Genomic DNA, 13006 nt, shown 5'->3' on the forward strand with positions numbered 1-13006 from the left:
GCAGCCTCCAGTGATACTTTTACTCTCTCCAGGGCAGACTATGAGGAGTTTCAACGCCTATGTTTGAGCAGCAGGACGCCTAATGCAGGTTTTGCACAACCACGGAGTTCGTCTGCCTCTCTACTTACTAGCTCCAGCTCCTGGATTATTGATTTCGGGGCCTCAAACATCTGACTGGTAATTCAGCGTCCCTTAGCTCATTTTTGTCTTTTCATTCTATTACTCTCGCCAATGGGACCACTCCTCCCATATCTAGTGTTGGTACTCTTTCCCCTAGTTCTACCCTTACTTTATCTTCAGTTCTTTGTGTTCCTAAGTCCCTTTTAATTTACTTTCTGTCAGCCAACTTACCAAAAAATCTTAACTGTTATGTCACTTTTTTCCCCTTATTGCATGTTTCAAGATTTCTTGACTTGGAGGACGATTGGATCAGATCGTGAGGTGGATGGCTCGTATCGCCTTGACTGCACACCCTCGTGTGCCATTTTGCAAACTTATGTTGACACCTATCAGTGGTACTGTTGTCTTGGTGGTCCGTCCCTACTTCGTCTTCAGCAGACGTCCATGATTTCTAGTCCTCTTCAGACATTTCAGTGCGAGTCCTGTGAACATGGGAAACACCATCGTGGGTCTTTTCCCTCTAGAGTCATTAATCGGGTCTCGAGTCCTTTTGAGTTAGTTCATTCATATGTATGGGGTCCCTCGAGGACTATGTCACTTTTTGGATATAGATGTTTTATCATTTTTTTTTTATGACTTCTCTTGTATTTAAAGACCGCTCTAAGGTCTTTCATGCTTTTCGTACCTTTCATGCAGAGATTACTACTCAATATAATTGCACTCTTAAATGTTTGCGCATTGATAATGCTAGGGAGTACTTCTCTACCTATAATGGCTTTCAGGATTTCCTATCCACTCATGGCATCGTGCATCAATCCTTTTGTGCTTACACCTCTCAACAAAATGGTGTAGCTGAGAGGAAATTGCGATATTTGCTTGATATGGCCCGTACTCTTCTCTTTCAGATGCGGGTCCCTAAGGCTTATTGGAGCGACGCCGTCCTTACCTCATGTTTCCTGGCGAGCTGACTTCCATCATCTGTACTTGAGGGAAAATCCCCTTTCTTTGTCTTACATCCTCATCATGCTCCTTTTCCTCTTACTCTTAGGGTCTTTGGTTGTGTGTGCTTTGTCCACAACCATTCCCCTGGCCTTGATAAGTTTAGTTCCTCGGGCCAAGATGTGTTTTTCTGGGCTACTCTCGCACTCAGAGGGGTTATCGCTGTTAAAGCCCTGGACTGCGCTGTTTATTTGTGTATGCTGATGTCTCTTTCTTTACCACACCCGCTGAGCGCACTTCTATAGTTTCTGATCCTCTGGTTCCCCTTCCTCTCCCTGTTCTCCCTGACCCTGTCGTGCCCCATTCCTCTCCATTGCCGGTATCCTCAGTCACTTCTTCAGCTCCTATGCAGGTCTATCAGCGGCGGGATCGGCCTGGTGCTCTCCACGCTCCGTCCGAGGCATCGTCTTCTCACCCGGAGGTCCTGACTCCTTCATCTTAGGTACCTCTTCTTCCCTCTCCAGTTGTGGCTGTAGACTCCCCTATTGCTTTCCGTACTCGTTCCCATTCTACTGCACATCTTATTTCTCACTGTCTCTTATGATCATCTCACTCCTCTGTTTTGTAGCTTTTTGTCTTCCTTGTCCTCTGTTTCTTTGCCCAGGTCTGTGCTAGAGGCCCTTGCTCATCCAGGTTGGTGTGCTGCTATGGATCTTGAGATGGCCTCCATTCAGGCCAATCACAATTTGGGCTTGGTCCCTATTCCTCATGGTGCTCAGCCAGTAGGCTGTTGTTGGGTCTCTGCCATCAAATATCTGCCAGACAGGACAGTTGAGCGCCTTAAGGCGTGCTTGGTTGCCAATGGATATACGTAGACATTCGGGGTTGACTACAGAGAGACTTTCTCCTTAGTTGCCAAAATACCGTATGTGAGAGTGTTATTATCCCTGGCTGTCAACCGAGGATGTCCCTTATATAAACTTGATGTCAATAATGCCTTTCTCCATGGCGAGTTGACTGAGGAGGTCTATATGGAGCAACATCCTGGGTATGTTGCTCAGGGGGAGATGTCCTCCTTAGTGTGCCGATTGCACAAATCCTTATATGGACTTAAACAATCTTCTAGAGCATGGTTTGGGCGATTCAGTGATGCAATTATGCGATTTGGCATGAAATAGTGTGCAATTGACCACTCAGTATTTAGTCAGCAATTTGATGCCAGGCATGTCCTTCTCATAGTCTATGTGGATGATATTATCATTATAGGGAGTGACTCAGCTGGCACACAGAGGTTGAAGGCCTTCCTACAAAAAAGAATATTCCACAAAAAATCGTACGATTTGAATCGGATCGTATGGCAAACGATTCAAATCGCAACAGTGAATCGTTTTCTAAAAGAATCGTACGATTCATTTACAAAGTGTATTTTACCTTATTTTATATGCCTTTTTTAGTGTATTTTACCTTATTTTATATGCCTTTTTTAATGTTATGATTCATGGTTCTTCCTGGTACTTCTCCTTCCTCTCCTGTACTTCTCTCTACTTTCCTGTACTCGGTATTTACATGTAAATCATTTAAGTAAATGTCCATTTACTTAAGATTTACATGCAAATAACGGAATACCCCCCTTTTGGATTTATTAAAAATAGTTTCAACACCCAAATCTAAAAGGAAAAAAAGTCAACTCTCCAGTTCTAGTACAAAATTCAAAGAAAAAGGGTCGGGTCAAAATTTTAACTTTCTAAACTTCCAAACGGTGGGATATTTTTCAAATTTTAAAAATTCATAAAATCTATTTTGTCCAAACATTATTAAATCCCAAAAGTCCGGTAAAAAAAATCTCATAATTTGGTCTCTAAAAATTATTCATCTTGTCAGGCACTGGTCAACACTGGTCAACACACTGGTGACAGACTTTTTTTTCTAATGAATGATGTATTGATGCCTCATGTTATGAAATATGGAACTTAATCACTTATGAAATGAAGAGTAATAATTTTTCCAATTTTTTATTATTTTTTCTGATTTTTATATATAAATCTGAAAAATCTTACGATTTACGATTCGATACGGTTCGACCCCTCTTACGATTTACGATACGATTCCGATTTTCAGAACATTGATCTCAGATACTTTCTGGGGATTGAGGTAGCTTATTCTAGTAGTAGCCTCTCCATATTGCAGATGAAGTAGGTACTAGATCTGTTAGATGAGACCAAGGTTTTAAATTTCGGTTTCGGTACCGATTTCGGACCCCACCGAAATCCGAAATTTCGGGCCAAAATTTGGTAATAATTAAAAAACATTATTTAATTTATTTTGAAATTTCGAACGAAATTTTGGAATGTTTTTTTTTTTTAAAAAAAAATACATTTTCTCGAAATTTGGGCCAAAATTCTCAAAATTCCAAAATTTGGTAAAGTCCGAAATTCGGAATTTCAGACGAAATTTAAAACCATGGATGAGACTGGTTGTATGGGTATGAAGTCAGCTGGTGTTACCATGGACCCAAATGCGGAACTACATCAAGACGATAGAGACTTGTTAGATGACCCTGGAAGGTACATACGACCAGTTGGGAAGCTTATTTACCTCACAGTTACTCGCCCAGATATCTCATACGCAGTGGGGGTAGTCATCCAGTTCATGAGTGCACCACACCTCCCATTGGGATGCCGTGATTCAAATTCTTCGCTACTTGAAAAGCACGTCAGGAAAAGGGTTGCTATTCAAGGAGCATGGGCATGAGAAGTTGAAAGGATTTTGTGATGCAGACTGGGCACTTTCACTAGCAGATAGGAGTTCTACCACTGGATATTGTACCTTTGTTGGTGGTAACTTAGTGTCGTGGAAAAGTAAGAAGCAAGATGTGGTAGCCAAGTCGAGTGCCGAGGCGGAATATCGTTCCATGTCACATATAGGTGGAGAACTCATCTGGTTGCGCTCTCTTCTATCTGAGATTGGCTTTTATTCCTCATCCCCAGCTCAGCTTTATTTAGGGGTGCACCTTGGATCGGGTTGGGTTGAGCTTTTGCTACAAAATGAATAGAAATCAACCCGAACCCAACCCGATCATAAGGTGAAAGCTCAACCCGAATTCCCAAAATCGACCCGAGTTGCACCCCTAGCTTTATTGTGATAACAAGGCGGCTATCCACATTGCCACCAACCCGGGTCTTCATGAAAGAACCAAGCACATAGAGGTGGATTGTCATTTCATACGCCAAAGAATCCAAAAAAGGGACATATGCACTACTTTCACTAGATCAGTAGATCAACTAGCTGATGTATTTACCAAGCCCTTAAGTAAAGCTAAGATGAATGACATTTGTAACAAGCTAGGAATGTATGATATCTACATTAGAGCATGATGGGGGAGTGTTAGAAGTGTATATGTGCCTAAGGGCACTATGGTCTTTGTACCTTTTTCCTCTTTATATAAATACTTATAAGTGAGGGGGAGCTAAACTCCGACTCACTCTCTTCCAAAAAAAAAAAAAACCCTCCAACTCACTCTCTCAAACTCTTCTCCTCTCGTCTCTTATCTTCCCCTCTCAACACTAACTTAACTCCTAAAATGGACAATGCACTATGTGCCTTAGTTCTTTTAATTTTTTTCCTTTGTAGAACATGGAAATCTGCTTAGACTTGACCCAAGAAATTAAACAATGAACCATGAAAATCCGTGATAAATCAAAATGACTCACTCCTTACTATTTCAGTCCACACCTAATTGTTTTGATGCCACTGAGGACTTCAGCATGACTCATGATGGCACCGAAAGCCACTTTTTGGCCCCTTTTGTTTGGTTTTCTGTTCTTCATGCTGAATCACTGATATCTGTACTTGCATAATCTCTTCACTTTTGTCAATATTTCATACAACTTCCTGGATGGTCTAGTACTTCGTCAACTGCTCTACAAACAGAATTTTGTGTCTTTGGTAGTTTTAAGCCTTTTAATCTTCTTAGTTACAGCAGCACATAATTTTCTTTTTTTTTTTTCCGGTTTGGACTATTTTTAATAGGGAAGTGATATATCCGCCCCTTTTCATTGCTTGGGACACCCAAAATCAGTGTACGTGGCAATCTGAGCCATTGAACACTTCCCCAATGATGTTAGTCTGGCCTCTGCCAGTCATAGATACACCAGATTCGGGGATCCCTAGTAATGGAAAGGGGCGGATATATCACTTCCCTTTTCATAGTGCCAAATTCTCTTAGAATCTGAGTTTACAGATTTTATCATAGGTTTTTGGTGTTGGTAAACTTCACTAGAAATGGAAGAAAATTATTCTATTTTCTTTTTCTCATCAAATGCCGTTGATATATTTATTCATTAAATAAATCTTTTTTGCTTCAGCTTGGTTTGCCAGTCAAGGACAACAGTAAGTATATGTGTTACTTTGCTTTTTTACTTGATTTCGACTCCTTGTGGGCCAAAAAAAGTGAAGCAAAAGATTTTTTGTTGTTGTGTTGAAAATATCAGTTTCTTTCTGTCGATCTGAATAGATTATTTGAATTCCTTGATTTCAGTTCATTCTTGTTTCTCTGGAAAAGGAAAAGAAAAAATGTTCTGTTGTGTTGAAATATGTCGGTTTCTTTCTGTCTCTGAATAGATTATTTGGCTTCCTTGATTTCAGTTCATTGTTCAGCTGGAGCATCAATTGTTTTTCTCTTACAGGGGTAACTTTATTCTAACTTTGTCAGATGTTCTCATTAACTCAAAACTGTGATGCAGGCTGTAGTTACAAACCACTTGGTAGTAAGAGGCAGCTATCGGAGCCTCACATTGGTTATATATGGCAACACCGCAGAGGATCTGGGACAGTTTAACATAGAATTTGATTTGGATAGTTCTTTGGTCAATCTGGTTTCTTCACCTTCAGAAGGAAAACTTGAGGACCTCCCTCCTGCATTGCATTCAATTAAGTTAACATTTGAGGAGTCCATATCTTTTCTAAAGTCATTTGCTCTTCCAGTTATCGACCCAGCTATTTCCGTTGAAGTAAAACAGTTTTTGCACTTGATTCTTAAGATTTTTCAATTGTCGGATCTTGAGGACACTATTCATAAAGTTGCAAGTGCTCTTGTGCCGGCAGTATCCTCATATGTCACTAGTGAATTGTGCAGCAAAGAAGCTCCTTGTAATCAATACATCCAGGGTAGCTTAGTAAGTTGCCGAAAAGAACCCGAGCTTGTGCTTTCTGATGCTAGAAATGAGCTTCTTGAACTCTATAAACTGCTTCTACATGAATCAGGGAATGCGTCAGCTGAATTATTAGGGGAAGACATCATTCCTAAATCCAAGGCTGAGTTGGTTACTCCTGAATTGCTAGTAGATGGGTTCAATCAGTGTTTTCTCTTTAGAAGGAGATCTCCGACTATTGGGCTCTCATTGTCTTCTCAGGTGATTTATCTTTAGATTCATTCTTATGACTTCTATTGCTTATTAATTATGTCACAAATATCTCCGATATTTTCAAAATATCACGTTTTTATCACGACATTCTGATAAAACGACAAAATCTTGAACTAATTCTGAGATTTTAAAACTTGACTCAACTCAACAAAGCCTTTGTCCCAAACTAGTTGGGGTTGGCTAAATGAATCCTTTAGAAAAAATTCATGAAGAAGGTAAAAGGAATCTACCTGGCTCTAATCCTGGTTCTAGTTGGGTTCTTCTACGTGGATTATTTTCTTCCATTCTATCCTATGCAAGGGTCATGTTCTCTGTTATGTTCCTAGCTATCAAGTCTTTCCTCACTGTTTCTACCGAAGTTGTTTCGGTCTGCCCCTACCTCATTTTACTCCATCAATTTGGCACGAGTCGCCTCTTCTCACCGGAGCATCCAAAGGCTAGAAGAGTGGCAAAGTTTTTCGGCCGGCTGCCAACCTGATGCCAACCCTCCTCCTTTATCTTGGCTTGGGACAGGCTTTGAAAAACACATGTGGAGTTAATTCTGAGATTTTAAAAATATAGCTATATTTTCTTTTTTATCATAAAATATCCCTACAATTTCGCGGTATTATCCCGATATTTTTACAGGATTTTAATTTTATATTTTTTCTTAAATTTAAGGGCAAATGATTAAAAAAATGCAAAGTTTTATGGAAATTGTTAATAAAGGGTAGTGATTTGAAAATTATAAAATAAGGGGTGTGAGGTGAGAGAAAATGTGTTTGAAGACAAATATACCCCTCCTACCTCTTTTTTCCCTCCACTATTTCACCTATCCCTATACACTATTACCTTCTCACCTACCGCCTTCTTCCTCAAGGCATTTCTAACGTGGAAAACTCCATGAGAGGGTTTTGAAGGTTGCCATTTACCTACCACCTTCTTCTTCCTCAAGGCTTCATGGAAGGTTTTTGAAGCTTGCCATTGCCATTGTAGTTTTGGAAAAAAACTCCATTGCCAACGTTTCCAAGCTCCATTGCCAATGTTTCCAAGCTCTATTACCATTGTAGTGTTGAAAAAAAAACTCCATTTGCAACGTGATAAAGGTCCATTGCCATTGTAGTTTTGGAAAAAAGCCCATTGCCAACGTGATATAGCTCCATTGCCATTGTAGATTGGAAAAAAAATCTCCATTGCTTATTTGGGTGCTAAACATAGCTTCGGTTAGGTTTAACATCTTCTCTTCATGTTTTCATATTTTTTGTGCTTTGGTTTTTTCACCCTATTTATGAGACTCTTTGTTTGGTTGCAATGTTTATCTTGACCTCTCTCTATCTCTCTCTATGCATACAATCATGTTTGGTTACATGTTAGAATCTAGTGGTTCCGGGGTATAAAATGTGGTTCCGAAGTGGTTCCGGGGTAGAAAATGTGGTTCCCTAGTGGTTCCGAGGTATAAAATGTGGTTCCATAATGGTTCCAGGGTAGAAAATCTGGTTCCCTAGTGGTTCCGGGGTATAAAATGTGGTTCCCTAGTAGTTCCGAGGTATAAATTGTGGTTCTCTAGTGGTTCCGGGGTATAAAATGTGGTTCCCTAGTGGTTCCGAGGTAGAAAATGTGGTTCCGTAGTGGTTGCAGGTTATAAAATGTGGTTTCCTAATGGTTTCAGAGTAGAAAATGTGGTTGCGTAGTGGTTCCGAGGTATAAAATGTGGTTGCGTAGTGGTTCCGAGGTAGAAAATGTGGTTCCCTAGTAGTTCCGGGGTATAGAATGTGGTTCCCTAGTGGTTCTGGGGTATAAAATGTGGTTCCCTAGTGGTTCCCTAGTGGTTCCGGGGTATAAAATGTGGTTCCCTACTGGTTCCGGAGTAGAAAATGTGGTTCCATAGTGGTTTCGGGGTATAAAATGTGGTTCCCTAGTGGTTCCGGAGTAGAAAATGTGGTTCCCTAGTGGTTTTGGGGAATAAAATGTGGTTTCCTAGTGGTTCCGAGGTATAAAATGTGGTTCCATAGTGGTTTCGGGGTAGAAAATGTGGTTCCCTAGTGGTTCCGGGGTATAAAATGTGGTTCCCTAGTGGTTCCGGGGTATAAAATGTGGTTCCCTACTGGTTCCAGAGTAGAAAATGTGGTTCCCTAGTGGTTTCGGGGTATAAAATGTGGTTTCCTAGTGGTTCCGGAGTAGAAAATGTGGTTCCCTAGTAGTTTTGGGATATAAAATGTGGTTCCGTAGTGGTTCCGAGGTATAAAATGTGGTTCCGTAGTGGTTCCGGGGTAGAAAATGTGGTTCCCTAGTGGTTCCGGGGTATAAAATGTGGTTCCCTAGTGGTTCCGGGGTAGAAAATGTGGTTCCCTAGTGGTCCTGGAGTAGAAAATGTGGTTCCCTAGTGGTTCCGGAGTAGAAAATGTGGTTCCTTAGTGGTTCCGAGGTATAAAATGTGTTTCCCTAGTGGTTCCGGGGTAGAAAATGTGGTTCCCTAGTGGTTCCGAGGCATAAAATGTGGTTCGGTAGTGGTTCGAGGGTATAAAATGTGGTTCCCTAGTGGTTCCGAGGTATAAAATGTGGTTCCATAGTGGTTCCGAGGTATAAAATGTGGTTCCGTAATGGTTCTGGGGTATAAAATGTGGTTCTTTAGTGGTTCTGAGGTATAAAATGTGGTTCCCTAGTGGTTTTGGGGTATAAAATGTGGTTCCCTAGTGGTTCCGAGGTATAAAATTTGGTTCCCTAGTGGTTCCGGGGTAGAAAATGTGGTTCTCACATCGGGCCCGTACGGGCCGGGCGTGTCACCCGGATTTTTGCCGTATTTTTTAAGATGTTTTTGGGAAATGTTATCCGCACTACCAACACTCCTCACTTTATTAAAAGTACGGTATGGCCCGCACCATAGGATGATCCAAACCGTCCATTAGATGGGCCACAGCCTAAATAGGTTGTGCCCCAAAAAGCATTTCCGTAGGTTTATCCTAACCCTCTGATTAGAATGTTAGAGGGTTGGTCCTAACCCTCTATAGATCGGAGGGTTAGGATCAACCTATGGAAATGATTTTTGGGACACAACCAATTTAGGCTATGGCCCATCTAATTGACGCTTTGGATCATCCTATGGGGGGCCATACCGTACTTTTAATTAAATGAGGAGTGCCCTCATCAAAATACAGTAGTGTGGATAACATTTCCCTTTTTTTGTATGGGAATTTGCTAGCCACCTTTGCCGAGGCAACTTCTCGGCTTGTGGCCCATCCTTTGATGCAAAGATATGCAGAAGTAATATGGGTGCAAAGGTGGCTAGCAAAAGCATAATTGCAAAAAATAGTAATCATTACTTGCAAAAAATAGTAATCATTACGGATTTGTGGATGAAGTGCTAAGTTTTAAATGAAAAATTACGAAAAAATGGAAGCAAAGTATTAAAATTACAAAAAAATACCAAAAGGATGCACTAACATATGACAATTACCGAACTACAAAGTTTGACTGTCTTCCGTCGGAAGTCCGAACGTTTGTTCGGAAGTCCGACTCGGAAGTCCGAACAAACCTTCGGACTTCCGAATGGAACCAATATTTTGGTTATGTATACTGGCTTCCATTCGGAAGTCCGAAGTTTATGTTCGGACTTCCGACGGAAGCCAGTAGAATAGGGATAATTCCAAAGATTTTTATTTTCAAATTGAGTAAAAATTCGAAGGATAATAGGGATATACATTGTAATCTTAGTGTCATGCAGGCAACCATAAATTGAAGCTTGATTTTGATGTTTTAGAATAAAAAAATGCAATGAAAATGGATTTATCTTGAAAATGGGGAAAACAACAAAATTCAGTTTTAAGCTTAAAATTCATTTTCTCTGCATTTTGTAACACTCCTTCGATAAGTTTATCATGAATAAACCCTCATGATTACCAAACCCTGTTGTAAAAGGCAACCTTCAAAACCCTTCCATGGAGTTTTCCACGTTAGAAAAGTCTTGAGGAAGAAGAAGGTGGTAGGTGAGAAGGTAATAAGTGCATAGGGATAAGTGCAAAAAGGTGGAGAGAAAAAAGAGGTAGGAGGGGTATATTTGTCCTAAAAGTCTTCTTCTCTCACTTGACAACACCTTTTTTATAAATTTCAAATCACTACCCTTTGTTCACAATTTAGCATAAACTTTGCATTTTTTTAATCATTTGCCCTAAATTTAATATTTTTGTATATTTTTTAAATAATTTTATTTTTGCCATTTCTTCCCAATATAAACCTGAATTTTTTTTTTTTTTTAATATATCCCGAGATTTTCCCTTTGCCGAGGAATTCCCGAGAACGACATTTGTGACATAGCTTTTTATGATATTGAGCATGAATAGAAGATGGGTATTTCTCGTTTTTTCATAGGCTTATGTGTCTTAACTCTTTCCTGACCTTTCTCTTTTGTTTTTTCAGAATGAAAACACGATTGTAGGATTGAGTGTGGCTCTTCTATTGTGCTCTGGAAGTGAAAGTTGCTTTTACTTTGTTAATGGTGGCGGAATGGATCAACTTGCTCGTAGTTTTTGTGATGACATACAGAGATCAACAGCCATTACACTGATGCTGCTTGGAGTTTTTGAGCGTGCTACTCGATATGCTATTGGGTGTGAAGGATTTTTGGGATGGTGGCCTCGCAAAGATGAGCATGTACCAACTGGTAGTAGCAAAGGTTATAGCTATCTATTGAAGTTATTATTGCAAAAACAGCGGCATGATGTTGCCTCTATTGCAACCTATGTCCTCCATCGATTGCGTTCATATGAAATTGCAGCTCGATATGAGGTATAAACCTAAAACTTAGTAGTTGCATGCAGTTGGTTTATGTCAAGGTTTGAAATTTCGGTTTCGGCTGTGGCTGAAACCAAAATTTTGGCCGAAATCCCGAAATTTCGGCATAAATTTCGGATTTCGGAAAAATAAATTATGTACGGCCAAAATTCCGGCCGGCACCGGAATTAAAATTTCAACCGAAATTACGGCATTCTGGCCGAAATTTAAAACCATGGTTTATGTTCAAGGCTTCAGTGGCAGTTTTCTTACTGTCATTTTTTACAGTCTGCAGTACTATCTGTTTTGGGAAGTGTCTCTGATCTTGGCAGCGTTACACATGTTGGTTTAAACTCACTCATCACTGCCAATTCTCAGCTCCAAAAACTTTTGGTCAGTTGCTGCCTTGCCAACTTTCGTATGTTATGTTATTTTTAAAGAATATTCTACTGTTATGCATTGCCCATGTTTTATTGCGACTATCAGTTATTAGTATATGTTTGTTGACAAGTATTGATACAGAAATTGTTAAATTTGCGCGGGCCAATTGAAGATCCTTCGCCGGTGGCTTGTGCAACCAGATCATTGGCTCTTGGCCAATCAGAAGGATTGTTATCTTACAAAGCAACAGGCAATTTGATTGCGTCATCAAAGTATTGTTTTTCTAATTGGGATATCGACGTACACTTGTTATCACTTCTCAAGGTACAGTTCCTTGTTAGCGCTGTGTCTCCATTATGTTTTCGATGATTAGATTTATTTAACATTTTAATAAAGTTTTGATTGTCAAAGTATCAATATGTCCGCCAAACTTCTGCAGTATTAATTTCAAATCTGGTAAAATAATATAGTTTTAAAACTCCCGTGGGGCTATAACTTGCTTCAATACCATGAAAAGAGGTAGGGAAACATAAATCTCACCATAGTTTTAAAACTCCCCCAAGTCATCATGGACTATCCCGAGTCGACTCTCTTTTACCTTGTTCGCGTTCCGCATTTTGTTGCCATGTTCTGCGTTTTGTCCTACAAAGCCAATAAAAACTTCTTTGACTCTCCAGACCGCGTCAACCGAGTACTCGACCGCGTCATGCTGAGTTGACTAGGATTTTGTTTGGCTGTGTTTTGACCCGCATCTACATTTTGAAACACTGAATTTCACTATAAATTGACAATTCAACCGAACTTTTGCAGTAAATAGAAGGGAAAGGTCAATAGATTGGATACTATAATCACTTTAATGAGTGGGGTTTATAAAACTTTAGTTCATAAATCATATAGTCTAAAAAATTTCCACCAAAAGTCAGTGTTGGTCCCCGAATCCTTCTAACACCCTGAGGCCAATCAGAAACCTTAATACATCCATGCATTTTCTAAGCTAAATTAAAAACCCGTGATGTTTACTCACCAACAAAACACAATAGAAGTACACACCAAATCGAAGGATGGTCAAATTAAGGTGTGCATGAGGTATTTTCATATGAATTATACCAAGTATGATTTTATTTAGTTTTCACGAAGTCATTGCATACACAGACAAAAATATCATTGATATTTTCTAAAATATTGCGATATTTAGCAACTTTTTTTTATCAAATGACAAAATCTTGAAAATTTTCCAAGATTATGAAAAATCATCAAGATATCTTCATATTTTATTTTTACGGTGAAAATATTACAAAAATATCGCGACATGTTCACGATATTATTTGGTGTTATAATTTTGTTCTTACAGTTTATTTATTTATTTTTACGAGTTTTTTCCTGATATAAACTCAAAA

General features: G+C 39.5%; 1 protein-coding gene across 2 annotated transcripts in view; it reads left to right on the forward strand.

Moving 5' to 3' along the window:
• The window catches only part of EMB2016 (embryo defective 2016), a 52621-nt gene that overhangs the window by 13000 nt on the left and 26615 nt on the right, over positions 1 to 13006 (forward strand). For both annotated transcript variants that reach the window (XM_077356621.1, XM_077356622.1), the window contains exons 4-7: positions 5802 to 6470; positions 10875 to 11243; positions 11517 to 11621; positions 11751 to 11933. In XM_077356621.1, the coding sequence (XP_077212736.1) occupies positions 5802 to 6470; positions 10875 to 11243; positions 11517 to 11621; positions 11751 to 11933 (1326 nt within the window). The remainder of the gene's footprint in view (positions 1 to 5801; positions 6471 to 10874; positions 11244 to 11516; positions 11622 to 11750; positions 11934 to 13006) is intronic.

This window comes from Tasmannia lanceolata, unplaced genomic scaffold, assembly GCF_043159265.1.
Source record: "Tasmannia lanceolata isolate RefF3 unplaced genomic scaffold, GAP_Taslan_0.1 ptg000016l, whole genome shotgun sequence".
In the NCBI taxonomy this organism is placed as follows: Eukaryota; Viridiplantae; Streptophyta; class Magnoliopsida; order Canellales; family Winteraceae; genus Tasmannia; species Tasmannia lanceolata.